General features: G+C 37.1%; 1 protein-coding gene across 1 annotated transcript in view; it reads right to left on the bottom strand.

The window, feature by feature from the left end:
* Positions 1–890: 890 nt before the first annotated feature.
* ADAMTS5 (ADAM metallopeptidase with thrombospondin type 1 motif 5) overlaps positions 891–26,483 on the bottom strand; it is a 50,458-nt gene continuing 24,865 nt past the window's right edge. The window contains exons 3-8 of the mRNA XM_049785760.1: positions 25,868–26,035; positions 8,313–8,596; positions 6,539–6,722; positions 5,387–5,562; positions 3,743–3,918; positions 891–1,518 (exon numbers count right to left, since the gene is read on the bottom strand). Coding sequence (XP_049641717.1) covers positions 951–1,518; positions 3,743–3,918; positions 5,387–5,562; positions 6,539–6,722; positions 8,313–8,596; positions 25,868–26,035 — 1,556 coding nt within the window. The 3' untranslated portion in view covers positions 891–950. The remainder of the gene's footprint in view (positions 1,519–3,742; positions 3,919–5,386; positions 5,563–6,538; positions 6,723–8,312; positions 8,597–25,867; positions 26,036–26,483) is intronic.

Genomic DNA, 26,483 nt, shown 5'->3' with positions numbered 1-26,483 from the left:
GCAGTGGTGAAAGAGAACTAGAAAACATAAAGTGTCTGCTTTTGGTTTAGCATTTTATACTAAGGAAAAAGAAGAAAATCCATTTTTATTTTACATCTTAAAATCCCTTTGAAATAAGGACACTGATTTGTAGACTCTTGTATATGGATGATGCACACAAGCCCCTAATCTACTTTTACATCCTATTTAGGCATAAATTTGACTGACTGCTGCAAAAGAAAAGTACACTCAAACAATTAAATAAATGGATCCATCCATGATTTTAATGACTAGATACACTGAACTCCTATTCCTTTTCAGAATTTCTCAGAAAATGCTTGCTGTCAAAAGGTTTTTGACTCAAATTTTTATCTCCTATAGTCAGAAAAATACACTATAGCTCATGGAAACAACAGCAAGATCTCCAGTAAAACATCCACAGCTCTTTCTGGAAACTGATAGAAATTGAAATAGCTGCAGACCTACTTTGGTCAATCACTTTTTAATAGAAATATATATCTATAATCTCTCTATATTTTAATAGAACTGAGTGATATAAAGTGACATATCAAGGGAAAACATATTTACAAACAGTAAAAAAAGCTACTGTGTATTATGGGTGAAAACAACTCCAATGCCTTTGAAGACATTCTCTAAGAGGTAGATGACAAAGGGGAGAGAATGCACTGCCATCTTCAAATGTCCCCTGATTCTACATTCATTGGTGTCTTTTCATTCCTATCAGATAGATGGTGAATGTCCAATAGCTCCCAACGTATCTACATCCAAGGTCTTCTCTGTCCCAGAAAGCAAGTACAGTACTCCACTTGGTCATGGAAAGCAGACTTTGCTCCTACTTGGGTTCCCATCGACAATGATGCTGATACATGACTTTCTGTATTTCAGTAGACCTCTTTGTCACCATAACTTGATCCATTTGCTATCCCTCCATGTAAGATCAGAGCCACAGGCTAGCACTTCTTTAGCAAACATTGCTTAAATGCAGAAGGCCTTTGGGAGAGAAGACATCCCTTTGCCAATTTCCGGTTTCCATCCTGGCACTGCACTGTTCTTGTGTGCCAGCCCGTGTCACAGGTCCTAGAACAGGCTAGCCATGGCCCCGTCACCCACTGAAGCTGTGGAGGTAGTGATCCCACTTTATTGCCTCCATGGCTGATGACAGAGTTGACTTTTTGAGTGTACTTCTTAGGAACAAAAAAACTGTATCTGACGTCTAAAGCTTTAGAGGGGTCTGTCGCAAGAATCTGTACAATCAGGATTTCCCTGGTGGCTGCGTAGCCCATTCCATGTAGAAAATCATCCCGGTGGCTCCAACCGCTGTAGTTCATAACGGTACCATTGATGTCAATGATTGTTTCCGAAGTGGAGATCATATACTTTCCATTGATAAGATACTCACCATTTTTCTTCTTAAGGGCCAAGTAGGCTGAGAATCTTGTCTGGTCTTTGGGTTTAAACTGTCGAACTTTTATATGAGTTGCCCCTTCAGGAATCCTGACAACATCAGTGTAACCCTTGCTGGAAGCAGAAATATCCATGGAGGCAGGAGGAAAGAAGGGAATAAGGGAGATGGGGAGGAAAAATTAATAAGTACATAAATGAATAAGCAGCAATTTTCTAAAAGTCTTAACAAAAAGCTTGGATGTATTAAATAGATTAGTTTGAAAGGGTTTATCAATATTTTTCTCATTAAAATAAAATTGCTACTAGGTTTCTGTGAACCTATTTTTATTATGATGCTCAGAATGAGGAGGTTGTTATTGGCAGCCTACTATAACAATTTATAATAAATTTAAAGATGACCGATCTTGGCATAAGATAGGATTTTAAGCCTAAAAAGAGACTAATACAAAGTCTGCTCTTCATTCATCTTATAGAAATCATTCACGTTTCTTAAATTTCATTGTACACAAGAATTAGATGGTGGTGACCTAAAATTTTTAATCTCCAGACTCTATAATGAAGTGTCCAACTTTTAGAAAGGAACACTGATAACTGCTCTCATGGAGTGCTACCTGGTTTTCAATGATCAAACTAGTTGCACAAACCCAGATTTCAACCTATGCTACACTTTAAAGTGAGGTCCTTTACATTTTGATGAGGATGTTTGACTCAGGATTGCCTGGGAGAACACAAATTCTAAAAGTGTGAAATCACAAATGACTAGCTTCATCAACAGGGAATAATATTTCTAGTGTAGGACCAAAATTTCTGGAATATATCTGCAAACTACTATGATGAACTGGAGATTTTATAGTGAGTGAGAAATAGATTTTGAATGATCCATTATCTGATCAGGAAAATAGATAAAGGCAGAAATATTTCACCTATCTGGAAGCTTTCCAAAATTGCTTGGACATAAAAAAAAGGTTTTTTTTTCCTTTGTCCAGTTAAAAACCAAGGGACTAGACCAGAAAAAAGAAATTTTTTTGGTCAAAATTACCTTTGAGAAATTTTATAATATGGTTCTCCCTAAGATTTACATATCATTTTATTTAAATAGAAATAGGCAAATAGTCAGTGAAGTATGATTAATGTGCATTAAATATAATTAATTACCCCCAAATATTTTATGGGCCATACTCAGATGTATTCAGGGGTTACTCCTGGTTCTGTGTTCAGGCATTATTCCTGGCTGGCTTGGGGGTGGGAGAGCATATGAGATGCAGAAATTGAACTCAGTTTAGACATATGCAAAACAAATGCCTTAACCACTCTTCTATCATACTGGTCCATCTACCCTCATATTCTTACTCTCTACATAATGAGAAAATCAGACTCTGAAAATCCACATATGTTTCATGGAATTCCTATCAATAGGAGAGGAAGAAGAGCTTTTTGTCTGATGGACTTTTGTCCTGAATTGATTGTATAAGCCAAAAACATTCACTATAAAATAGAATATTATCTATAGCATCCTGCAAACAAAAACTTTCCTTTTTGTAGCAAGATGCTTTTTATCTAGAACAATACATCCTACAAAAATTTAATAACTTGGGGCCGGCAAGGTGGCGCTAGAGGTAAAGTGTCTGCCTTGCAAGCGCTAGCCAAGGAAAGATCGCGACCGTGGTTTAATCCCCGGCGTCCCATATGGTCCCCCCAAGCCAGGGGCAATTTCTGAGTGCTTAGCCAGGAGTAACCCCTGAGTATCAAACGGGTGTGGTCTGAAAAACCAAAAAAAATTTTTTAAGAACTTTTGGGGGGTCAGAGTGATGGCACAGTTGGAAAGGCATTTGCTTGCATGAGGCAGACCTGGGTTTGATTCTCAGCATCCTTTATGGCTCCCAGAGCCTGCCAAAACAGATTTCTGAGCACAGAATAAGGAGTAACCCGAGCACTGCCATTTGTGGCCCCCAAATCAATACATATATATTAATATTTATAATAATGATTTTTCAAAAGTAGTTATGATATAAACTACTCATATTTTCCTGATTTATGTTTGAGGAAAACAGATCTGCTAGTTATCTATAAAGTAGAAGATCGCCAGCATTTTGTTTTCTATTTCAACACTGCAAAATCTTGACACTGTGGTCACTGCAGTTCACCTATTTTCAGAGACTCCAAGTCTTTCTTTTCGTTGGTTAATTAGAAGCTATATGCCCCCCTTCCATTCCATTTTCAAAAGGAATTATTAGAACCATGCCTGACCTCTGCCTATAGAGAGGGGATAATGTAACATACCCACTTGTTAAGCCCAAAGACTGTGCGATTGATATAAGCAATTGTCCTTTTGTATTACCTTTTCTTATTGAAGGTGCCCACAACCTTTGTACAGCTGGAGTTGTCACCACCACATATCCCACACTTGTCATACTGGAGCTTGGAGCCGATGATGCCATCACAGCCAGTTCGCACACATTTTCCCCTCACGCAGACAGAATTACTGTATGGTCGACACTCAGTTCCATCAGTAACCTGGACAGGGAGAGACACATTAGGGAAGGACAGCCTCATGACTACACATTAGGTTTCTCTGGTGAAAATTTTGAGTCTTGAGTTCAACTGGAAGAAATGCTACATTGAAAACTCTACAATAAATCACTGCCATTATTTCCAGGTGTCTCTAACCAAAAATAAGTCCTTTAGATAAATTCAGGAAAAATTTATGATAATTGAGGTCATACATTTACTCCTTTAAATTCTGTCCAAATGTATCATGAATCTAAGACAGTCACCTCCATTTCTGTCTTTTTACATTACTGTAGAATGGCCTTGACTTGTTTCATTGACAAAGATGGCTTTTTTCACTTAAAGCATGTTGCCAGAAAAAAACCATAAAACAAAACAAAGCCATAAAAAGATTTCTGGGGCCAGAGAGTTAGTACAGTGGGTAGGGTGCTTACTTTGCCTGTGGCTGACCCAGGTTCTATTCCTGGTACTCTGTATGTACCCTGAACACTGCAAGTTGATTCCTGAGTGCAGTCAGGAATAAGCCCTGAGCACTGTGGGATGTGTCCTCACAACAAAACAGTAAAATAAAATACAAAAGACAAACCATTTCAAAGTTTGTCAAAGCTATGCACTAACTAATTTTTCAATAATATGTCATATCTTAAAAGCAATTTTCAGGGCTAGTTTTATTTTTATTTGGGGCAGATGGCCACATTCAGCAATGCTCAGCTCAGAGATCATTCCTGGTGGTACTCAGGGACCAATGTGATGCCAGGAGTAGTAATGGAGTTGACTGCATTCAAGGCAAGTTTCTTTACCCCGTACTTATTGTATCTCTGATCAGAGAGATAGTTTCACAGCATCAATTTGGAAGTGTATTTTAAATAAGTGCATAACACTCTAATGAAAAAAATCTGCATGATTCAGCAAATGCCCTTTTATAAGGAATGACAATTTTGCATAAATGTACATTAATGTGTATAAATAGAATGGAATTGATTTATTGTCTAATGTCTAAATTGGAAATGTTGATTTTGAAACCTATTTTTATGAATCACCAAAAGATTTGCTAAATACGCGATAGAAAAAGGAAGGGAAACAGTTTGCTTTACAGTCCCTTTACAAATGTGCCTAGGGAATGCTGGTGGTTTTGAAGTTGAAACTCTGCTTCACCTTTCATGACAGTTACACTTTTCAAAAATAGCTTTTAAGCCATTTACTGGTTCTATTTGCAAAATGATTTTTATTCATAAAGCCTGAAAGTGTAGAAATAACAGAGTCGAAAATAAAACTCTCTCAAATCCTCCCAGTCCCTCAATAATGACTGTTTACATACAGGAGCTGCATGTTTCATTCCTACAAAACCATTTCCACTAAGAAACCCAATTATGAACATTTCTGGCAACCAGGCTGCTTAAACAATGAAATTATTAAAGATTAAGAATAATAAAAAAAAAGAAATCCTATAGTTTCCGCGCACTGTTGCAGTTACCTTGGGGGAGAAAACCACGTAATAGCCAGTTCCCTTAGCTCTGCAGGTCAATTTGCACACATCTGCTGGCAGAACACCCGCATACTTGGGGACCCATTCAACAAAAGTTTTCGTTCCTTTCGTGTCAGACTGATAACCATTTTTGGCTTCACATTGCTCCTGACGAAAAGATTTACCTAGAAAACAAGCCGGTTACCTTGCTACATGATTTGATTAAAAACTTTGATAGAATTTTAATTTAGTTGCTTATGCTTTGAGGTGCTTTGGGGTAACTCCTGGACTTACCCCTATATTTACACTCAGGGCCCATCTTGGCAGAATTTGAAAGGTCATAGAGAAAAGAGGCCTGAACCAGTTGACTGTTTGCAAAACAAGCAGATTACCCACTGTAATACCTTTTCCAATTTATTCTTTTCCTTAATTTTGATCTTAGGGCCACAACTAGCAAGGCTTATCCTTGACTCTGTGTTCAGGGATCCCTCCTAGTAGTGCTCAGGGGACAATTTTAAGTGCCAGGAATTGAACTTGATAGACTATATGCAAGACACATGCTTTTAGCTGCTGTACTAAAATCTCTCCAGTCTTGAAATAATTTAACATTTAAATTATTTAATATTTAAGGAATTAACCTGAGGGGATGAAGTGATAGCACAGCAGTAAGGGATCTGCCTTGCAAGAAGACAGATCTTGGTTGGATCCCTGGCGTCCTATATGGTCCCCGGAGACAGGAACAATTTCTGCCAAAAACCAAACAAAGGAATTAACCTGAAAAATATTTCTTTTTTTATATTATAATATTGGGCTTACTCTGATCTTTGTGCCAAAGGATCACACCTAGATTTAGTTGGGGACCATATGTAGTGCTGGAGACTTTACTGGGAGGTCTGCCTTGGACTTTTTGCTACCAAGGTTACAAGGTTGAAAAATTTCTTCTCTATCAGAGTTGCAAGCAATACTTATTTTCTTTCTATTCCTTAAATATCAATTGCTTTTAATGAACTACTTTCAAAATCACTCAGGTATTTGTTGCTAAAAACGCTGCTGAAGTGAGAAGTGCAGTAATTACAGTAGGTTATTTCTCCAACCTCTCCTAATTCTGCAAGAGAGCTAATGGCACATAGTCCAGAGTGGGGATACTGGGGAACATCATACCATTAGGTGGGCAGGGGACAACACTGCAGGATCTGTAAATGGCTCTTTTTCCTGTGCAGTATCGCCCATTATTTCTGGGTGCTGGGTTATTGCAGTGACGATAGGCAAACTGGACGCCTCCTCCACATGAACGAGAACATTGACCCCAGGACCCCCAGGATCCCCAGTTACCATGACTTGATGTCTGAAATACAAAAAACAAGATATCTGAACTCAAGAGAAGATGCAACTATCTTAAATGTTAAAAGTTCTAACAGGAAAATACCTTACCTGCTATGCTACAGGAGAGGTTTTATCACAGTTACAGTTGAGTAGTCATTAATTGCAAATGTTTTTTATTAACGTGATAGAATGTTATAGATACAGAATTTTTTGTTTGGGGGGAGATGTTTTATTTTGTTTTTGTTATTTTGGCCACATCTAGTGCCTCTCAGAACTCACTGCTGGAAGACTAGGAGGACCATATGGGATGCCCAGAATTTAACGCAGGTTTGCTTTGAGTCTGCCGATTGTGTACAAGGCAAATGCCTACTACTGTGTTATCTATCTGTCCCTCACAATTAACTTCTAATTCTAAGCCACTCAATATTTTCTCCACCCCTTTATTCACCCAAGACTAAAAACTTCTTGATTGTTCACCCTAAATACTGTGTTCTGCCAAGATTACCTCCTGCTTACTCTGGACCTATCATTCTTATCTTATATCTTGAACAAAATGTGTTTGTTGGTCATTGCTTAAAAGTGCTGCATATTCTAAGCATTGACTTTGCTTGCATTATTTTTTCTCCCTTAACCTCCTGAGTTTCACGTCTGTTTGTTGATAGCCTCCATCATGTCTAAGACAGATGCTTTGTGACACACAGAAATGCACTTGACCCAAACTTGACTTAATTGCTATGTACACTTAAGTGTCACTCTAAAGAGAAGTGGCTAGATATTGAAGGATGCTTCTCCATTTGTTCACACAGAATTCAAGGAAGAAAAAAAAAACACCAACGAAAGGGAGCTGAGAGACTTTAAACAGAAGTAGAGTTTTTGCCACTGAAATGAGTAAAGGGTTCCTTGGATGCCTATAACGTGGTTAACTGAAAAGAAATAGTGTGATTATTTTGAGAAATGCTAATAATGGCATGATGTCATCATGTTTTCTAGGGATGTGGGTCTTGAAAATGAATGTGACACTGGTGACTAGAAGGAAGGGTAGTTATAAGGAAATAGGAAGGATATTCCTCTCATAGAACAGAGTAACTTTAGCTCCTGAAATTAGATGAAGTTGCTGTGTGTTCGGTTGTGTGTGTGTATGTGTGTGTGTGTGTGTGTGTGTTGGGAAGTGGGTAGGTAGAAGTGGGTAGTGGTTGATACTCTCCAGTGATGCAAAAGGAACTCGAGCTAATTCTCTATGAGGAAACTTAATTTCAGAGAAATTTAAAAGTAAACTTCCAAAAAGTGATTTGGCATTATATGAATAGAGTTAAGATTCCCATTTAAGATCTCCATTAGGTATAATTAGGATAATCTACTTGTTTAGAAAACCTAACAAAGGAAGAATATGTATGATTTGCATTTTCTTCACCATTAAACAGCAGAGACAGGCCTCTGTGGTCAAGGAGGAAACTAAAAGAAATCCTTAAAGGGATTCTCCAATGCAAACTAATTTTAAGTTGGCAATAAAATATTCTGGGTACAACAATCCCACTCAACACTCCACCAATGTCATAAGAATGTATCTCAGACCTTGGTTCTCTAGTCAAGGCAAGATGAGAAATGAACTTACCGAATAATATTTTTTCTTGGTTTTGTCCACACACTTGCCCTGTAGGCAAATCCTCCCTTTACCACAGGGAGTTCCCTCCACAGCAGGTAGCTTCTTGGTCAGACAAACCATCTGACCCTGACGTACCACAGCACACCATAGTCGAGCACACACATCCATGCCAGGACACACAGAGTATTCAGGCCCAAAGGTTAGGTTGCACTGCTGGGTGGCATCATACGTCTGACCTGGAAGTTCTTCAGGACCCAGAATCTGCTTCCGTGGTAGGTCCAGCAAACAGTTTCCTGAAAAACAGGCAAACAAACAAAAAGACATTAGTCTGCTGTGCAGTGTCTAGAATCTCTAGACTAACCACTAAATTCCAAAGGGATATCCTGCAGTTGGTGCTGAAGCCCTTGACAAAGGTCTATCTGAGGGACAAGGAGAGAAGAGGTTTCCTCTTCCAGGTTACAAATACACTTCCAGATTTTCAATAGAATGTGTGCTATGGGTCAACAGGATTGTTGGTTGTAGTTGTTTGTATAGGCATCAGCTGAGGACCGAGAGGGTGTCATTCAATGAGGAGCTGGATGGTGGTGTTGGAGCAGAAGGTCAGTCTTGGTGTCTACCTAATCAGGAACTGAGGATAAGGAGGATTGAATAAGGGGAATATAATGGATCAGGGTTTGGGTATGAGGAGGTAGGAGAGACAAAGGGGTGAGGGGAGAGGCAATACATAAAAGACTAGACAATAAAGGTCAATTTGAGTGTTTTATCAGAACCTTGGGCATCCTGATTTTATTCCTCGGAACAGGCTAGTATCGTTTTTGGATAATGCTTAAAAAGTACATTTGTTTTGAAAAATAGTATTACTAGCAAACAAAACAGGGGGTCGAACATACATAGGGGAGGGGTTTCCCTCCTCCACCCACCCCCCAGGGCCCGAGTTGCCAGGGCTGGCCATGAAAACCCGCCTGGCATGGGGGGGATGCATGATACCGGAATCAGCTTCAGCATAACCCCTAGTTCAAGGACAATATAGAGTTCTGTAATGCTGCAAAACATGTCTCAAACTCAACTATCACCTATTGTCTTCAAATACCCTTGTTTTCTTTCTTTTTTTTTTAAAACATAAAAGGGTCACATGCATCTCTTTTGTATATCTCAGATGTATTCCCTTACATCTATAACTCTTTTCAAATATAGTGACAATTTTGCCCACTAGATTAGTTATTTGATTGTTTGATTTTCCCCCTGTGAGATCTGTTTTATAAGCAATACTGGTAGAAGTGTAACTCTGTATAGATTTCACGTTTATACCAAGTTACGGGAAATGTTGGACTTTATTCGTTGGCCCCCAGATGCACCAACAATATCTTGTTGCATTGCTTCTCTTTTGCATAGGCACATTACAATAGGAAAATAATAAATATGCAAACAAGTTTTTATCTAATAGAGATGGGAACACAAATTTGGTAATGTAATTAGGCCCTTTACCCTGAACATTGGCATAATGATTTGGCTCAGGTCTCAGAAGATAGGGCATTGCCCACACACACCTGAACTATGGAAACAACCACAATTGTCTTTAACATTTTCAGGATCCAAGCCTCTACCAGGGAAGACCTACCACTGCTTTGGCATTGACTTACTCCAAAGAGTACTCCCAACACCCAGGCAACTCAGCAACAGTCTGCATGCAGGGCAGATCGCTCTGCATTTAATGATATGCTGAAACTAGAAGATGCTCCACATCAGCCTGACATCGACGAAAAAAATGCACAGAATCCAGAGTCTTTAAATATAAAAGTCTGATACCAACTATAGCTAAAGTGTGCAAAAGTTTCACCGGGACCTTGAGAATGACTGGAGTTGGATAGACTGGTATGCCTGGAACCCAGAGTCTGTCTTATGCCAATAAACTTCTGGGGTGAGGCCTTTTTGTAATCAGGTCAAGGACTTTTATTTCCATTTTCTCCATTTTTCTGGACCTATGCAAACATTGGCGATTGCCACTATCAACCTTTACTATATATTTTTTACTCTTATCCTTTAAGGAAAAAAAATACAACTTACTGAACTTAAAAACAAATTACTATAGTAGAATGCCTGTCTCGAATACAGGTAGGGGATGGGAAGGGGGGAGGGAGTAATGTTGCACTGGTGAAGGGGGGTGTTCTGGTTATGACTGTAACCCAAATATGATCATGTTACTTAAATAAAAATATATTTAATAAAAAATAAAAAAAAGAAAGAGGAAGGGGGAGGATTTAAATGTATACCCAGAGTAAAGTTTAATAATTTTAAAAAGGATGCTTTAAAGCAAAGGCTGGCAAACTGTTTCTAAAAAAGGCCAAATAGTATAAACTGTCAACTTTGTGGACATTTAGTCTTTATCACAACTGTTCAGCTTGGCCTCTCCTATCAAAGAAAGGTGGTTGTGGTTCAATAAAACTTTATTTACAAAAAAAAAAAAGAATGTGTGCTCTGGGCCATCTACAGACTTAGAAGCAGGAATGCCACCAGTTGCATTTAATGCAACAGTTGGTGCTAAAACTAGTCTGTGGGCCAAATTAATAAAATCCATCAGGATAAACCTAGAGGAAATCAGATAATGGATTTGATTTTTTAATTAGTAACACTCATATAATATTTATTATAATACTACCACCAACAATAGTATTGAAAACCAACCCTCTACACCAGCTTGTCTCAACTGGGACCATATGGCCTTTGGCCCTTGTAAACCTCTTGAATATCCTAAGTGATAGGTGAAAATTGCATAAGTGAGAGCTATCACATGAGACTAGTTTAATAGGAAGCAGGAGTGGGGTACACAGAGAGAAAAAAATATCAGAAAAATGACATAGTCATAAAAAGGTATAACATTCATTTTTAAGCTTCATTTTTGAGACAGGACTTTAAACTTGGCAACTCTACCTCATGTTTCTTCCATTCTCCTTAACACCTCTTTGAATGTTTCTCCAAGTCCCCTTTTTGCTAAGTCTAAAAAAAAACCTCTGGGCTTTATGTTTAAGAGCCAGGAGTTCAAACTTGGCACTCCACATCTTATTTCCTTCTAACTTCTCTTCAGTGGTCTACCTGTACCCTCTCCCACTCTGTCTATAATAATAAACAAGGTGATAGCTCAGTTTTTCTTTCTTTCATGTTCTAGAAAACATACAAGGTATTAGGAGTACAAAAGCATGAGTTAATACACAATCCCTCAAGGACTCCCAATAAAGTGCAGAAAGTACACTAAATAGAATTCTTTCTCCCAAACTGATAAGATATTTCAATAAAAAGTTTTCACAATCACAGATAAAAGGAGTGGAGGAAGAGAAAGGAGCATTTACTCATTTTTTTTTCTTTTTAAATGGGCACAAGCATATTACCCATCAGTTTTTAAAATATTCCGGTGTACTTGATTTTAATAATCATGTCTGTTAGATGTTTAACAGTAAGCAATGCCTTCACTTCTTTTGTCCTAATAAGAACCTAATGTGGATGAATCTGTTCCTTTAGTTATATTTTTTAGATAAGAAAACAAAGTCTCAGAGCAAACAGGGGTTTCAGTTCTTAGCTGTCCTACTTATTTACCATTATACTACTTCTGCTCACACGTGGAGAGGTGTTTTATGCTATTACTGTAGGGATTCTTAACAAGATGGACATCACACTTGGTGGTAGAAACATTGGTCTAAAAGCTAATTCTGATAAAATGCTTAATAGTTGAGTGTTCTTGGCTATATTAACTTTACTCTTATATTCAAGATTTATAAAATGTTTCTTGTCTGACTAAAACATAGTAAGGTTAAAATGAGTTTAGAAACATAAGGAGTTACTAGCAAAGTCCAAAATCAATGACTGTATAATGTTCAACACATTAAATGACCCTATAGATGCACTGGAATTATTCTTTGTACTCAACTGAAGAAAACCATATTCAAGTTATTCTTTATACTGAGAAAGAAAATTCAACATATTTTAAGTACCTATAAATGTGTTAAAAACTACATTAAAGTTTCTTCAAACCTTATAGTTTGTCAGTCTTTCATTATATGAAAACGAAGAAGGAACAAAGTTCCTCTGGAACTCCTGAGCCAGAAATTTTGTGGCATTAAAGCTTCTTAAGTCAATTCAGGAAAAAAATAAATTAAAAATAAGAGTCCAGCCAAAGAGAACTTTAGGAGATAAACATCAAGGTAAAAGGGAAATAAAAAATATCTACGTTAAGTCAAAAGAAAGAGTGATAGAAAAATCTGACTAAGATTCGTTTAGAAAATAGAGCAAATTAGTACTTTGGAGCTCTTTGAAAAATGTTATTTTTAGTTCCACATAAAAAAGGACATTGTGCAAACTGGGGGTGTCTAGCAGACTTCTGGAGTTAGACAACAGCCAACAAATCTCTGAGACAGCATTCTAGAGTCAAAAGTGCTGTCTGAAGAGTCTTCTATTTTCCCTTTGAAACTGGAAAGCATTGACTGTAAGATGAGATAATTAAATATCAGCTGGGGACCTAATCTTAAATCTCTGTCTGCAGTTGGCAGCATGCAGCTACCTAATCTATCTTGAACCCCAATAACTGACCGCCACTCTGTGTACATGTGATTCCTAATATTCTTTCTATTCCACTAAGTGGCGAATCAGCCAAAATAAATAAAGTTAACAAGTTAATTTGAATCAGCCTGCAATAAGGGTACTTCTAGAGGACACATACCTTTACAAAGTTTCAAAAATGTCTAATACATTGGCACTGTTATTAAAAAAATACAGTATCGCAGGAATGGAAAGATAGTAGAGTGGGCAGGATGTTTAGCTTGCAGGTATCTGACCTGAGTTTGATTCCTAGAACCCCATATGATACCTTGAGCCCATTAGGCATGATCCCTGAGCATTGAATCAGGAGTTAGCATTTAGCATAGGTAGATATAGCCCCAATTCCCACCCTCCCAAAATAAAAATATAGTAGCTTAGTTCAAGGGTTATTTTTAATTATTCCTTTTTCTTGCTTATTAACCCAGAATTTTATTCATTAATAATGGCTGGGGGCATTTGTTTATAAGTTTATTTTGAAATATATTCTATATATTTTATCTCTTTGTTATATTGTGTCCTTACATAATAAAATAAATTCTGTTACATCTCTACCAACTGGCAGGCTGAAACAAAACAATAATAATAGAAAAATATGGATCTTGATGATGAATTACATGAAATACATGAATTATATAAAACTTAATAAACATAAAATATATCTACTTTTTGGTTAAATAAAGTCTGCAGTTTTGGAAAGGGACCATAAAGGACACTGACCATTTGCTATCATTTACACTGACCTCAAAGGGCCTTCCAAATACTTCTGACATTTCTTCAGTGGGTTAACTTTCATTCTTAATTCTTTAAATTTGCTTAATGTATTTTTAATTCACATTGGACTGAAATGTTATCTGGCTTCATTGCCAAAACTATACTTCTGTTGCATAAGTCGCCAAGTTCCTTTCCCCCTTTGTCTCTCCCTCCTTCCTTTATGCCTTTCATTCCCCCTTTGAAAAATTTTGTGTATCTAAATGGCAATTCCCAAAATAGAGATAATAGAAATGTGAGTAAAGATATATTAGTTCTTCCCAATCATTAGCTTAAAGTGAGGTGGAATATTTAAAGCCAAAATATCTTACTTTGCAATTGAAAAACAAAGCCTAAACGGGGTAGTCTTTCCAAGGCCAGAAAATATGCTAAGAGCTGATGAAAGATATTGCCAGCCTTCTGGAAAGTGGAGGTAAAAATATTACATGCTTTTTGTATCAGATGTCTGGTATTTATGATTCCTGGGAAAATTAATTTGTTTGGTTGTTTATTAAACCTATAACTAATTTTTACTCTTTTCATTATTGCCATCTTCTTTTCCTCTTCAGTATACAGATATGAAATTGAACATTAGTCCCAATAAAGGGCACAGGAAAAAACGAATATCCTAAGGGAAGAAAATATTAAAAAAAAAAAAAACACCATCACAGCAAACTCTCCTTTTATTTTTGTTCATTATCACCCTGGCCCTGAAACTCTTTAATTAGTCATGTATTAGAAGGTCTGACACTAAAACCAAACCAAACCAAAACAAAACAAAACAAAAAATCTATCCAAGCAAAAGAACAACAATGTTGAATGTGCCTCCTCTTTGATGAATAATTATATCTCTGGGCTTGGTACTAGAGAAACTCACAGTACCAAGGTACAGACAACTGGAAAAGAAACTTAAGAGGTCTGTCTGTGAAACTGTCAGTGGCACTAGATGTAATGCCAAGAAAATGAAATCAGAGATTTTCGAAGCTCAAGAATAAGCTTCATGACTAAGAATTGCTTTTATGTGCTGAGCTTTTATTTATTATTCTGGGGAGAGGTTGGTTTGGGCCATACCCTGAAGTGTTCAGTAACTTATCCTGGCTCTGTTCTCAGGAGTGAGTTCCAGTAATGCTCAGGGTAAACATTGGCTCTGTGTTCAGTACAGATTCCTGAAGATGCCAAACTGAATTTGGCTACATGAAAGGCAAAACATCTTAATCCCTGTACTATCTATCTGGGTCCTTGCACCCCATTATAAAAAATATATTTTATTGAAATACATGAAAATTAAGATACTACTGGTATGACTCTTGAAAATTATGACTATGATTATACTATGCAACTCTAAGTATAAAATTATGTGATTTTATTCCATCCAAAAACAGGGACATCATGTTGAGTGAAGTCAAAAGGAAAGGGATACAGAATTATCTCTCTCATATGAGGGACTTTGAGATAATAGTAAAATAGCAACAGAGGTACAAAGGCAACATCATAGGAAAATTGATTCATACAATTGAGTTAGAGTGTAGAGGGTTGGGATGAAGGGGTACTGAGGTCTTAGGAAGAGGAAGGATTATAATGATGATAATACTGTGAGGAGTCATGTGCATGAGAAATCATTATTAATAGCATTTAAACTATAGACTTTCAATAAAAAATTAAGAAAAACACTGAACAGTACAGTTATACAGCTAAATGTATGGTCCATACAAAGGATTCAGAAAATGGTTTTCTAATCCAATTTTATCTTCAAAATTCTGTGATCACTCAGTATCTGTAAACTAGCCCTTTAAATACTGTCTATATTAACTTCCAAGAGCTATCTATGGATTTTTCTTAGCAGCTGTCATGAGTATTCTTATACCTAACACAGTGAACTCTTTCACCTCTTGACATTGTGAATTTAGGTTTAGAGCAGACAGCTTTCTCTTGGGACTTGAAAGTCATTGAGCTTTTGAGAAAGGTAATTCAATAATTTGCTTCATTTGCACAATGTTTCTGCCACTGCTTACCTTTATTTTCAAGGAATGCACACATTATGGCTTGACTAGAAATAACTTATGGATAAACACTGCAAAATGACTACAAGTCTCTTGGCCAAACTGAAAGTGCGAGGAAGGGGATGGTGGAAGTTCCTGTAAGACACAGCTTCTCTTCTGAAACACAAATCTGCCTGCACAGTTTTGTCCGACTGATTTTTAACTATAACCTATTAGCTGCATATTTTTCAGTTGTTGGAACTACATCAGGAAACACTCAGTATTAATTTTTTTGAATTTGGCAGTTGTTAAATGCTCTTAAATATTAAACTACTTATGTTCAATGATTTTAGAAAACAAATCAAGTGTTTTGTATTTGATTGTACTTTAAGACCTCAATTCTTAATGACTGGGATGTGATGGATATTGGGGGTTGTTGTAGGTGAGAGAAACAGAGCTAGGACATGTAAGAGGATTTTCCAGTTTTCATGCCCTTTAATTATCATCTGACAGTTGTATAAAGCTTTGCAAGATGTTCAACTTAAAATTAACAACTTTTAGAGGCAAGAATGATGTACATTATGTAGGGCACTTGCCTTGCATGCAGATGACCCATGTTCAATCCCTACCACCCGATATAATGCCCGGAGCACTGATAGGAATAATCACTGAACATAGACACTGATTATGGCCCCCAAACCAATAATGAATTCTATATCTACACATACATACTTGCATACATATATACATAAAATTACAACGGCTTTGTTGCATTCATATACTGTGGTTGTAATTTTGTCTTTCAAATTAACTAAAATTCACCTTCCTTGGAGAACTGATTACTATATTATTCTGAATTACATGCTAAACTATATCATGCTGAACCAGAGGAATCATTCGGGTAATTTGGAGTTGTTGGCTTTTACGAATAGAGCAAGACTGCTGTGATTCTACTGTTTTGGAGCTCTTGATAAGCCATCTCTGACTTCACATGTTGCTGAAGGGGATTACTTCTAGCAAACCCAGTTTGCCTATCTGAAGTATTGTGATCAGGGCCACTTTTTTTGATTAAAATTGTTAGTGATTTATAAAATTAGAGCAGAAAAATAGTAGGACTATAACACAGAAAGAAACAAACAGTCAATGCAAGTATTGGAGGTTCCTTAAGAGGTTGAAAGACAAATGCAGAATGACCTTATTCATCCTTAACCTGCAGATGTACAAATCAGGGCTCTGGAAAGTATCAATGGATTATAAATCTTGGGTACTAGAATGAAGACCTGAAAGTGTAGGTTGTGGGGAGTAAGAATAAAGAATAAAAAGGTTTCTGGGAAGAGACTTGGAAACATAAGTGGAATTTTTAGAGAACTAAAGTAATGAGCAGGGAGGTAACAATATGTAGTCAAACTGGGGATCAAAGAATAATGGGGATGTGAATTGTGGGTTGTATGTGTGTGCTAACTTTGAACATTAAAAGCAAAAATTAGAACAATTTTGTAACTTTAATTACCAAAACTATAATTATCTAAAAATAAAGGGTCCAGATTGATAGTATGACAAATAAGGCATTCATTAGCCTTTCCAGGAGAAAATCCTGACTGTAGAACCAGCAGTAAACCCTGAGCATTTCTGGGTGTGGCCCCCAAAACAAAATAATAATAAGTTTAATTAAAATATTAAATAGTGGAAACTATGCCTGCCAGTGGGGCCCAACTGTGAAAAACTGTGAGTGCTGCCTGTGTGTGTCTGTGTACTGTCCTCTTCCATGAACCTCTTGGGAGTGGGCCAAAAACAGGGTCGAGAAAACTCGCTCTCCCAGAGGCCAATACCAGGGCGGGACTCCATAAAATGAAAACTGGCTAGGCTTTGCAGAAGCCGGGTCCCATTTGTGACGTCAGGCTGGGAAAATCCATGAAACTACACTTGCCCACTGGAGCCCGACTGTGAAAAACTGTGAGTGCTGCCTGTGTGTGTCTGTCTATTGTCCTCTTGCGTGAACCTCTTGGGAGTGGGCCGAAAAGAGGCTCCAGCAGAGCACTTAGGCTCCGCTTCGCTATGTGGCTGTACACTCTTTCTAAGAAAAGAACACCATCGCAACAAGAAGAAAAAATCACACTAAGAACTGTGCTGCATCACAGAAGCAAGCATTTCTCTCCGGACTCTCTTCTCTGCTGTGTGCTCGGGCCTAAGATTTGACCCTGTGTGAGGCTTCATCCATGGAGGACTCCCCTCCTTTAGAGGCAAGTCGACAAATCCAGAAAGGGCGGAGCCAGAGGAGTGTGCTGCCTGCATCATATAGCCAATGAATACCACCACAACATGTAGAAAAAAACCACAATACAAGTGTGACAATGGGGAAACAACACAGACCAGCATCAGACATAGAGAATGAAGATGACAATTCTGATGACTAGATAATGACCAACCAACTGATCAACCTCTCAGATAAGGACTTTAGACTAGCAATATGGAAGATACTCAACGAACTCAAAGAAACTCTGGATCGAGTTGAACAGAACACTAATAAGAACCAAGAAAATATGAAGACAGAAATCACAAAACTCCAAACTGAAATAACATGTCAACTAACAGGCCTGAAAAACTCATTAAATGAAGTGAATGACAAAATGGATAAGCTCTGGGACAGGGTATCAGAAGCTGAGAATAGACTTGGTGCTGTGGAAGACGAGATACACAACAATTCCATACAGCAGGAGAGATTGGAAAAAAACTTAAAGCAAATGAACAAACAATGGAAAAATTAGTCAAAGAATGGGAACAGATGAAAATAAAACTCTATGATAAGATCAACAGAAACAACTTAAGAATCATTGGAGTCCCAGAGACCCAGGAATAAAATTTCCAAGAAGAATCAAAGGTCAAGAATATCATTAAAGAGAAACGTCCAGAGCTAAAGAATATATGTGATCAAATTCTGCATGCTCGAAGAGTACCAACCAAAGAGACCATAGAAAAACCACCCCAAGACACATCCTAGTCACAATGACAAATCCCACAGATAAAGACAGAATTCTGAAAACAGCAAGATCAAAAGGGGAAATTACGTTCAAGCAAGCATCCTTGAGATTTACAGCAGACCTGTCACCAGAAACACTCAATGCCAGTGGTGGGATATTGTGACAAGACTGAATGAAATGAATGCTTCACCTAGAATACTGTACCCAGCAAAACTCACTTTCCGGTTTGACGGAAGAATACATGGTTTCACTGACAAAAAACAGCTGAGAAACTTTACAGTCTCAAAACCAGTCTTAAGAGAAAAACTGAAAGACCTAATTTAAGAGAAGACTAACCAAAAGACAAACCAAATTTCGATATAAAGATGGCACTAAATCACAGGACAATTCTTTCTCTCAACGTCAATGGACTAAATGCACCAGATAAGAGACACAGAGTGGCTAAATGGATCAAAAAACTCAATCCAACCTTCTGCTGGCTACAAGAAACGCACCTGAATAGTCAGAACAAACATAGACTCAAAATAAAAGGCTGAAGAAAAATTATCCAAGCAAACAACACCCATAAAAAAGCTGGAGTGGCCATACTAAGATCAGATAATGCAAACTTTATACTCAGGAAGGTTGTAAGGGACAAAGATGGATATTTTATACTAATCAAGGGGTATGTAGAGCAGGAAGAAGTAACTCTCCTAAACATATATGCACCGAATAAGGGGCCAGCAAAGTATTTAATACAACTGTTGACAAATCTGAAAAATAATGTCAATAACAGCACAATAATTGTGGGGGACCTCAACACGGCTTTGTCAACACTGGATAAGTCAACCAGACTGAAACCCAACAAGAATATACTCGACCTGAGGAGAGAAATGGAAGAAAGAGGCCTAGTGGATATATATAGGACACTCCATCCCCAGAAACCTGGATGCACATTCTTCTCCAATGTACATGGGACATTCTCCAGGATAGACTACATGTTGGCACATAAAACATACCTCTATAATATCAAGAGAATAAAAATTTTGCAGACTACCTTCGCTGACCACAAGGCTCTGAAATTATTTGTAAATTCCAAAGGGACTCAGAAGAAAAACTTTAACACCTGGAATTTAAACAGCCTCATACTCAATAACCAGTGGGTCCGAGATGAAATCAAGGAGGAAATCAAAAGTTTCCTGGAAACAAACGACAATAAAGACACAAACTATCAGAACTTATGGGACACAGCAAAAGCAGTACTGAGAGGAAAATTTATAGCTTTGCAAGCACACATAAGGAAGGAATAAGGAGCAAACCTGAGTAGCTTAATGACAGAGCTAATAGAACTAGAAAGTGCTCAACAAAAGGACCCAAAAACAGGGAGACAGAAGGAAATAACAAAGCTGAGAGCAGAAATCAACGAAGTGGAAACCCAAAAAACAATCTGAAAGATCAATGAAAGCAATAGTTGGTTCTTTGAAAAATTAAACAAGATTGATAGACCACTGGCAAACCTAACAAAGAAAGAGAGAGAGAGAAACTTGATAACTCGTAGTAAGAATGAAAAAGGAGAGATCACTACTGATATGACAGAGATTCAAAGGGTACTCAGTAACTACTATGAGAAACTCTACACCACTAAAAATGAGAACCTGGAAGAAATGGATAAATTCTTGGACTCTTATAATCTTCCATTGTTGAAGGAAGAGGATGTAGCATATCTAAACACCCCCATCAACATTGATGAAATTAAAAAGGTAATCAAATGTCTGTCCAAAAACAAAAGCCCAGGCCCAGATGGATTCACTAATCAATTCTTTCAAACTTTCCAAGAGGAACTACTACCAATCCTGGCAAGAATCTTTCATGAAATTGAACAAACGGAAACACTTCCAAATAGCATTTATGAAGCCAACATCACCTTGATATCTAAACCACACAGAGATGCTACAAAAAAAGAAAATTACAGACCAGTATTGCTAATGATTGCAGATGCAAAGATCCTCAACAAAATCCTGGCAAATAGGATTCAATGCCTCATTAAGAAGATCATCCACTATGATCAAGTAGGTTAAATCCCAGGAATGCAAGGATGGTTTAACATCCGTAAATCTATCAACATAATACACAATATTAACAACAAGAAAAATAAAAACCACATGATCATATCAATAGATGCAGAGAAAGCATTTGATAAGGTCCAACACCCATTCTTGATCAAAACTCTCAGCAAGATGGGAATGGAAGGAACCTTTCTCAATATAGTTAAGGCCATCTACCACAAGCCAGTAGTAAATATTATCCTCAATGGAGAAAAACTAAAAGCCTTCCCTTTAAATTCTGGCACAAGACAAGGCTGTCCTTTCTTACCACTCCTATTGAACATAGCACTGGAAATACTTGCTATAGCGATTAGGCAAGAAAAAGGTATCAAAGCAATCCAGATAGGAAAGGAAAGCTCTCCCTGTTTGCAGATGACATGATACTTTACTTAGAAAACCCTAAAGACTCTACCAAAAATCTTCTAGAAACAATAGACTCGTATAGCAAGGTGGCAGGCTACAAAATTAACACAAAAAAATCAATGGCCTTTCTATACACCAATAGTAATAAGGATGAAATGGAGATTAAGAAAACAACCCCATTCACAATAGTGCCACACAAACTCAAATATCTTGGAATCAACTTGTCTAAAAATGTGAAGGACCTATACAAAGAAAACTATAAAACTCTGCTCCAAGTAATAAGAGAGGACACGCGAAAATGGAAACACATTCCCTGCTCATGGATTGGCAGGATTAACATCATCAAAATGGCAATATTCCACAAGGCATTATACAGATTTAATGTTATCCCTCTACAGATACCCATGACATTCTTCAAAGAAGTGGATCAGGCACTTTTGAAATTCATTTGGAACAATAAACACCCTAGAATAGCTAAAGCAATCATTGGGAAAAAGAATATGAGAAGAATTACTTTCTCCAACTTTAAACTTTACTACAAAGCAATAATTATCAGAACAGCATGCTATTGGAATAAGGACAGGCCCTCAGATCAGTGGAATAGGCTTGAATACTCAGAAAATTTTCCATAGACATACAGTCACCTAATTTTTGATAAAGGAGCAGGGAAAGCCTCTTCAACAAATGGTGTTGGCACAAATGGATAGCCATTTGCAAAAAAATTGAACTTAGAACTCCAGCTAACATCATATATGAAGTAAAATCCAAATGGATTAAAGACCTCAATATGATACCCAAAACCATAAGATATATAGAGCAACACATAGGCAAAACACTCCAGGACATTGAGACTAAAGGCATCTTCAAGGAGGAAATTGCACTCTCCAAGCAAGTGAAAGCAGAGATTAACAGATGGGAATATATTAAGCTGAGAAGCATCTGCACCTCAAAGGAAATATTGCCCAGGATACAAGAGCCACCCACTGAGTGGGAGAAACTATTCACCCAATACCCATCAGATAAGGGGCTAATCTCCAAAATATACAAGGCACTGACAGAACTTTACAAGGAAAAAAATCTAATCCTATCAAAAAATGGGGAGAAGAAATGAACAGACACTTTGACAATGAAGAAATACAAATGGCCAAAAGACACATGAAAAAATGCGCAACATCACTAAAGATCAGGGAGATGCAAATCAAAACAACGATGAGATACCACCTCACTCCCCAGAGAATGGCACACATCACAAAGAATGAGAATAAACAGTGTTGGCGGGGATGTGGAGAGAAAGGAACTCTTATCCACTGCTGGTGGGAATGCCGTCTAGTTTAACCTTTATGGAAAGCGATATGGAGATTCCTCCAAAAACTGGAAATTGAGCTCCCATACGATCCAGCTATACCACACCTAGGAATATACCCTAGGAACACAAAAATACAATACAAAAACCCCTTCCTTACACCTATATTCATTGCAGCACTATTTACCATAACAAGACTCTGGAAACAACCATGATGCCCTTCAACAGACAAATGGCTAAAGAAACTGTGGTACATATACACAATGGAATATTATGCAGCTGTCAGGAGAGATGAAGTCATGAAATTTTCCTATACATGGATGTACACGGAATCTATTATGCTGAGTGAAATAAGTCAGAGAGAGAGAGAGAAAAATGCAGAATGGTCTCACTCATCTATGGGTTTTAAGAAAAATGAAAGACATTCTTGCAATAATAACTTTCAGACACAATAGAGAAAAGAGCTGGAAGTTCCAGCTCACCTCAGGAAGCTCACCACAAAGAGTGATGAGTTTAGTTAAAGAAATAACTACATTTTGAACTGTCCTAATAATGAGAATGTATGAGGGAAATGGAGAGCTTGTTTAGAGTACAGGTGGGGGCGGATGGGGAGTAGGGAGACTTGGGACATTGGTGTTGGGAATGTTGCACTGGTGATGGGTGGTGTTCTTTACATGACTGAAACCCAAACACAATCATGTATGTAATCAAGGTGTTTAAATAAAATATAAAAAAAAGAAATAGAAACATAAGGAAATTATCTAAAGTCACATAAAACCAAGGAATAAAATTGGTTCTAATGTCAAAAAAAAAGGTAAATAGTGGGGCCGGAGCAATAGCACTGTGGTAGGGTGTTTGTTTTGCATGTGGCTGACCCTGGATGGACACTGTTTGAGTCCAGGCATCCCATTTGGTTCCCCCAAGCCTGCCAGGAGTGATTTCTGAGCACAGAGCCAGGAGTAACTCCTGAATGCTGCTGAATGTGACCCAGTAAAAAAAAAAATTTAGTAAGAGTTTGCCTTAAAAAAAAAATGGAGGGAAAACGAAGGCCAAAGTATATAGCCCAAAGGGCTACAGTTAAAACATAGCATATAAAAGGCCTGGGGTCTGTCTATGGTATCATATGGTTCTCCAGCACTGTCAGCTATGGCCCAGAATCAACCTCCCCACAAGGAGTGAATTGAAATATTTTTATGATGGGATTTTATAACAGTTTAGTATTCTAACAAAGAGGCATTATCTGTTTTACTGTCATCTTTGCACTTCTTGCATCCTCTCCTAACCTCTGAATTGTAAATTTTAGCATCTCAAACATCTTAAAATCTCATCTGCTGCTACTTTCTAGGACCACATTTTCACTTATAAAGAATTGCATCAATTTTGAAGAGCACCAGTTTCAATGCTACTAAATTATTTGAATTCATCTACTACATTTATTTAGTCCCTTGGATTCATGTTCATATTTAAATGCTAGTGTGATAGAGAGACATTTGTATCTTGGAATGCTATTTGGAAAGCAACTCACTTGAGTGTTATCATTCTACCTTTCCTTGGTTGTATTCATAAAATTGCTTAAGTCATTATCTGCTACTCATGAAATTTGCTGTAATTCTGTAAAAGAAATTCTGACTATAAACTTTTTGAAACATAGAAAATAATACTAAAAACATATTTCCTGCACAGAAAGAAGATAGCAAATTCCACAACATAAAATAAATGTACCATTCCAAAATTATGGCAATAAAAAGCAAAATTTTGTACAGCATTGTAATTAGCTGACCTAATACTTGCACAGGGAAAAACAGAACTTGATCCATCTTAGCCATAAGTATTTGCTGCCTTAGCAACTAAATATGTATGTTTAGTGATTCAAAGTTTAGCTTAACCTTTTGAAATGTGTAACATGGTTTTGAAAAAAAATATTTTATTTTCAGAAAAATTGATAAACAGCAAATCAGCATTAAGCATAGGAAATCGTATTACATATATGTATAGGGGACCTTAATTGATATTGTCTTGATCAATAATAAAATGCAGATAATGAAATAAATTTCACAAGTTATGAACAGTATCGTCAGCTGACAAACTATCCTTATTTTCTATTGAGAAATGTTTTTTTTTTGTTTTGTTTTGTTTTGAGGCCACACCTGGTGAAGCTCAGGGGTTACTCCTACTTTGTGCTCAGAAATCGCTCCTGGCTTTGGGGACCATATGGGATGCTGGGGGATCGAACCGTGGTCCGTCCTAGGCTAGCGTGTTCAAGACCGACACCTTGCACTACCACTCAGGCCCCATCTATTGAGAAAAGTTTTAAACATAGCTGATTATAGATTGCATTCATGAATAGTAAATTTAAGTAGGCAAAGTTTTCAAAATATCAGTTCATAAAAATTAGTAAGAATAGTTGAAGATATGATACAAATATTTTTGCTTTGGAATTTCTTATTTAAATAAAGAAATATTAAATAAAATAATAATTATTAATTTTGACATTATGCAATTACAGTAACTTTCATGGACTGAGTCAGAGTCAATATCAAAGATTTTCTTTGCTGAACTTTGCACTGTGTATCATGAGAGAACTTTCCTAAAATCCTTAAGCACAAGATATTTAGTTTTATAGGGAGATACATTTTTGAGAAAAATAAAAGAAAGAGAAATGAGAATATCTATCTCTGTAGTATGCAATTTGAACTATGAGGTCTCTGATGATCTGATTCAATTCTGAAGTGTTTCTCCTATATTTCCATATTGAAAGCAATAATAAATGCTAAGAATATCTCCAACAGCTTGTTTAAGGGATTATGTTGGGGACAAATTTATTATTTCTGAAAACTGTGACTTCCTTAGTAGTTTTATGATTGACAATCCTAATCCAAAATTTATGGAACATAATAAGGCATGTTATGTTCCTGAAGTATATTTAAAGACCAAGGCCAAAATTTTCTTTTTGAAGTTCTTCAAAAGTGTTTTCTCACCACTGCATTTCTATTTTTGGTCCTAAAGTTTTCACTCTGTTCTCAGGAGAACCTGCTCTCTGAAGAGACCAAATTCTTCCACAAAAGACCAAAGCTCCTTTCCCTGGCTTCAAGTTGTCATAAAGAGAATCCAACAGAATCGTCACCTACATTGTCACCACACCCCTCTAATAGGCATTTAACAAATAATTCTGAGAGTCATATTAATAGCAGGGAATTAAGATGTCTGCCAGCTTCTCACAGGAAGCTGGTGGTGAAAGAATGAATAAAAGCCAGGCTTTCAGGGCACTAGTTAGGCATTCTGTGTGGTCTCCCACATTGCTTCTCTTTTGAACTTTTCCATTCAAAGGCAAAAAAAAATTACTATAGCTATAATGCCACCAAGGATGTTGGCATTACACACCAAAAGTGTACTCACTCCAATTTCTAACATGAAATAACCACTGTGGGAGAGGGCAAGGTGAATGTCTTTAGACTGTCATGAACTAAAATATAATCCCACTTTTTTCTTTTGCTGAATTCATGTTGTCGTTAATGATACATACCATGGCCATCATCCAGGAATTCTGTGATGGTGGCTGAGGTGCATTTGGACCAAGGTTTGGATGCATCGATGCTGGTCAGAATGGAAGACATTAAACGTTTATCTTCTGTGGAACCAAAGTTCTCTTCACAAAATTTGGAATCGTCATGGGAGAGGCCAAGTAGATGCCCTAGGAAAATATAGGAAGTGCAAATAATGCGTGATTCTGTATTTAGACTTTCCTATAATGATTAGTTTAGTGTTTGATTTCCTTCACCATAACTACACATTAGGCTCACTTGTAATTGCCTTCTCTTACAGTGAGCAAACCTCTCCCAGGAAATTAAAATCTGTAAGTGGTTTAAATCAGTCACTTTTGATGACCATTGAAAGGAAATAAAACATATAAAGGAGTGAATGTTCCCATACTCCATCTGGATCACACATGTCCCATGATATGTAGCAACAAGACCTGATTTAGTTATACAATTAGAGTTGTATTAGTTATACAATTATAATATTGTATTATATTATTCCATATCTTATTCTCAGTCTTTTCTGATCAACAATAAGCCCAAAAGAGAGCATCTCCCCTCACCACAATGAAAACCCCTATGTTAATTCAATGTTCTGTGAGT

The sequence above is a fragment of the Suncus etruscus genome, chromosome 13, assembly GCF_024139225.1.
Source record: "Suncus etruscus isolate mSunEtr1 chromosome 13, mSunEtr1.pri.cur, whole genome shotgun sequence".
Lineage (NCBI taxonomy): Eukaryota > Metazoa > Chordata > Mammalia > Eulipotyphla > Soricidae > Suncus > Suncus etruscus.
The sequence above is the reverse complement of the archived record's forward strand: the minus strand, read 5'-3'. Positions and strand labels throughout refer to the sequence as shown.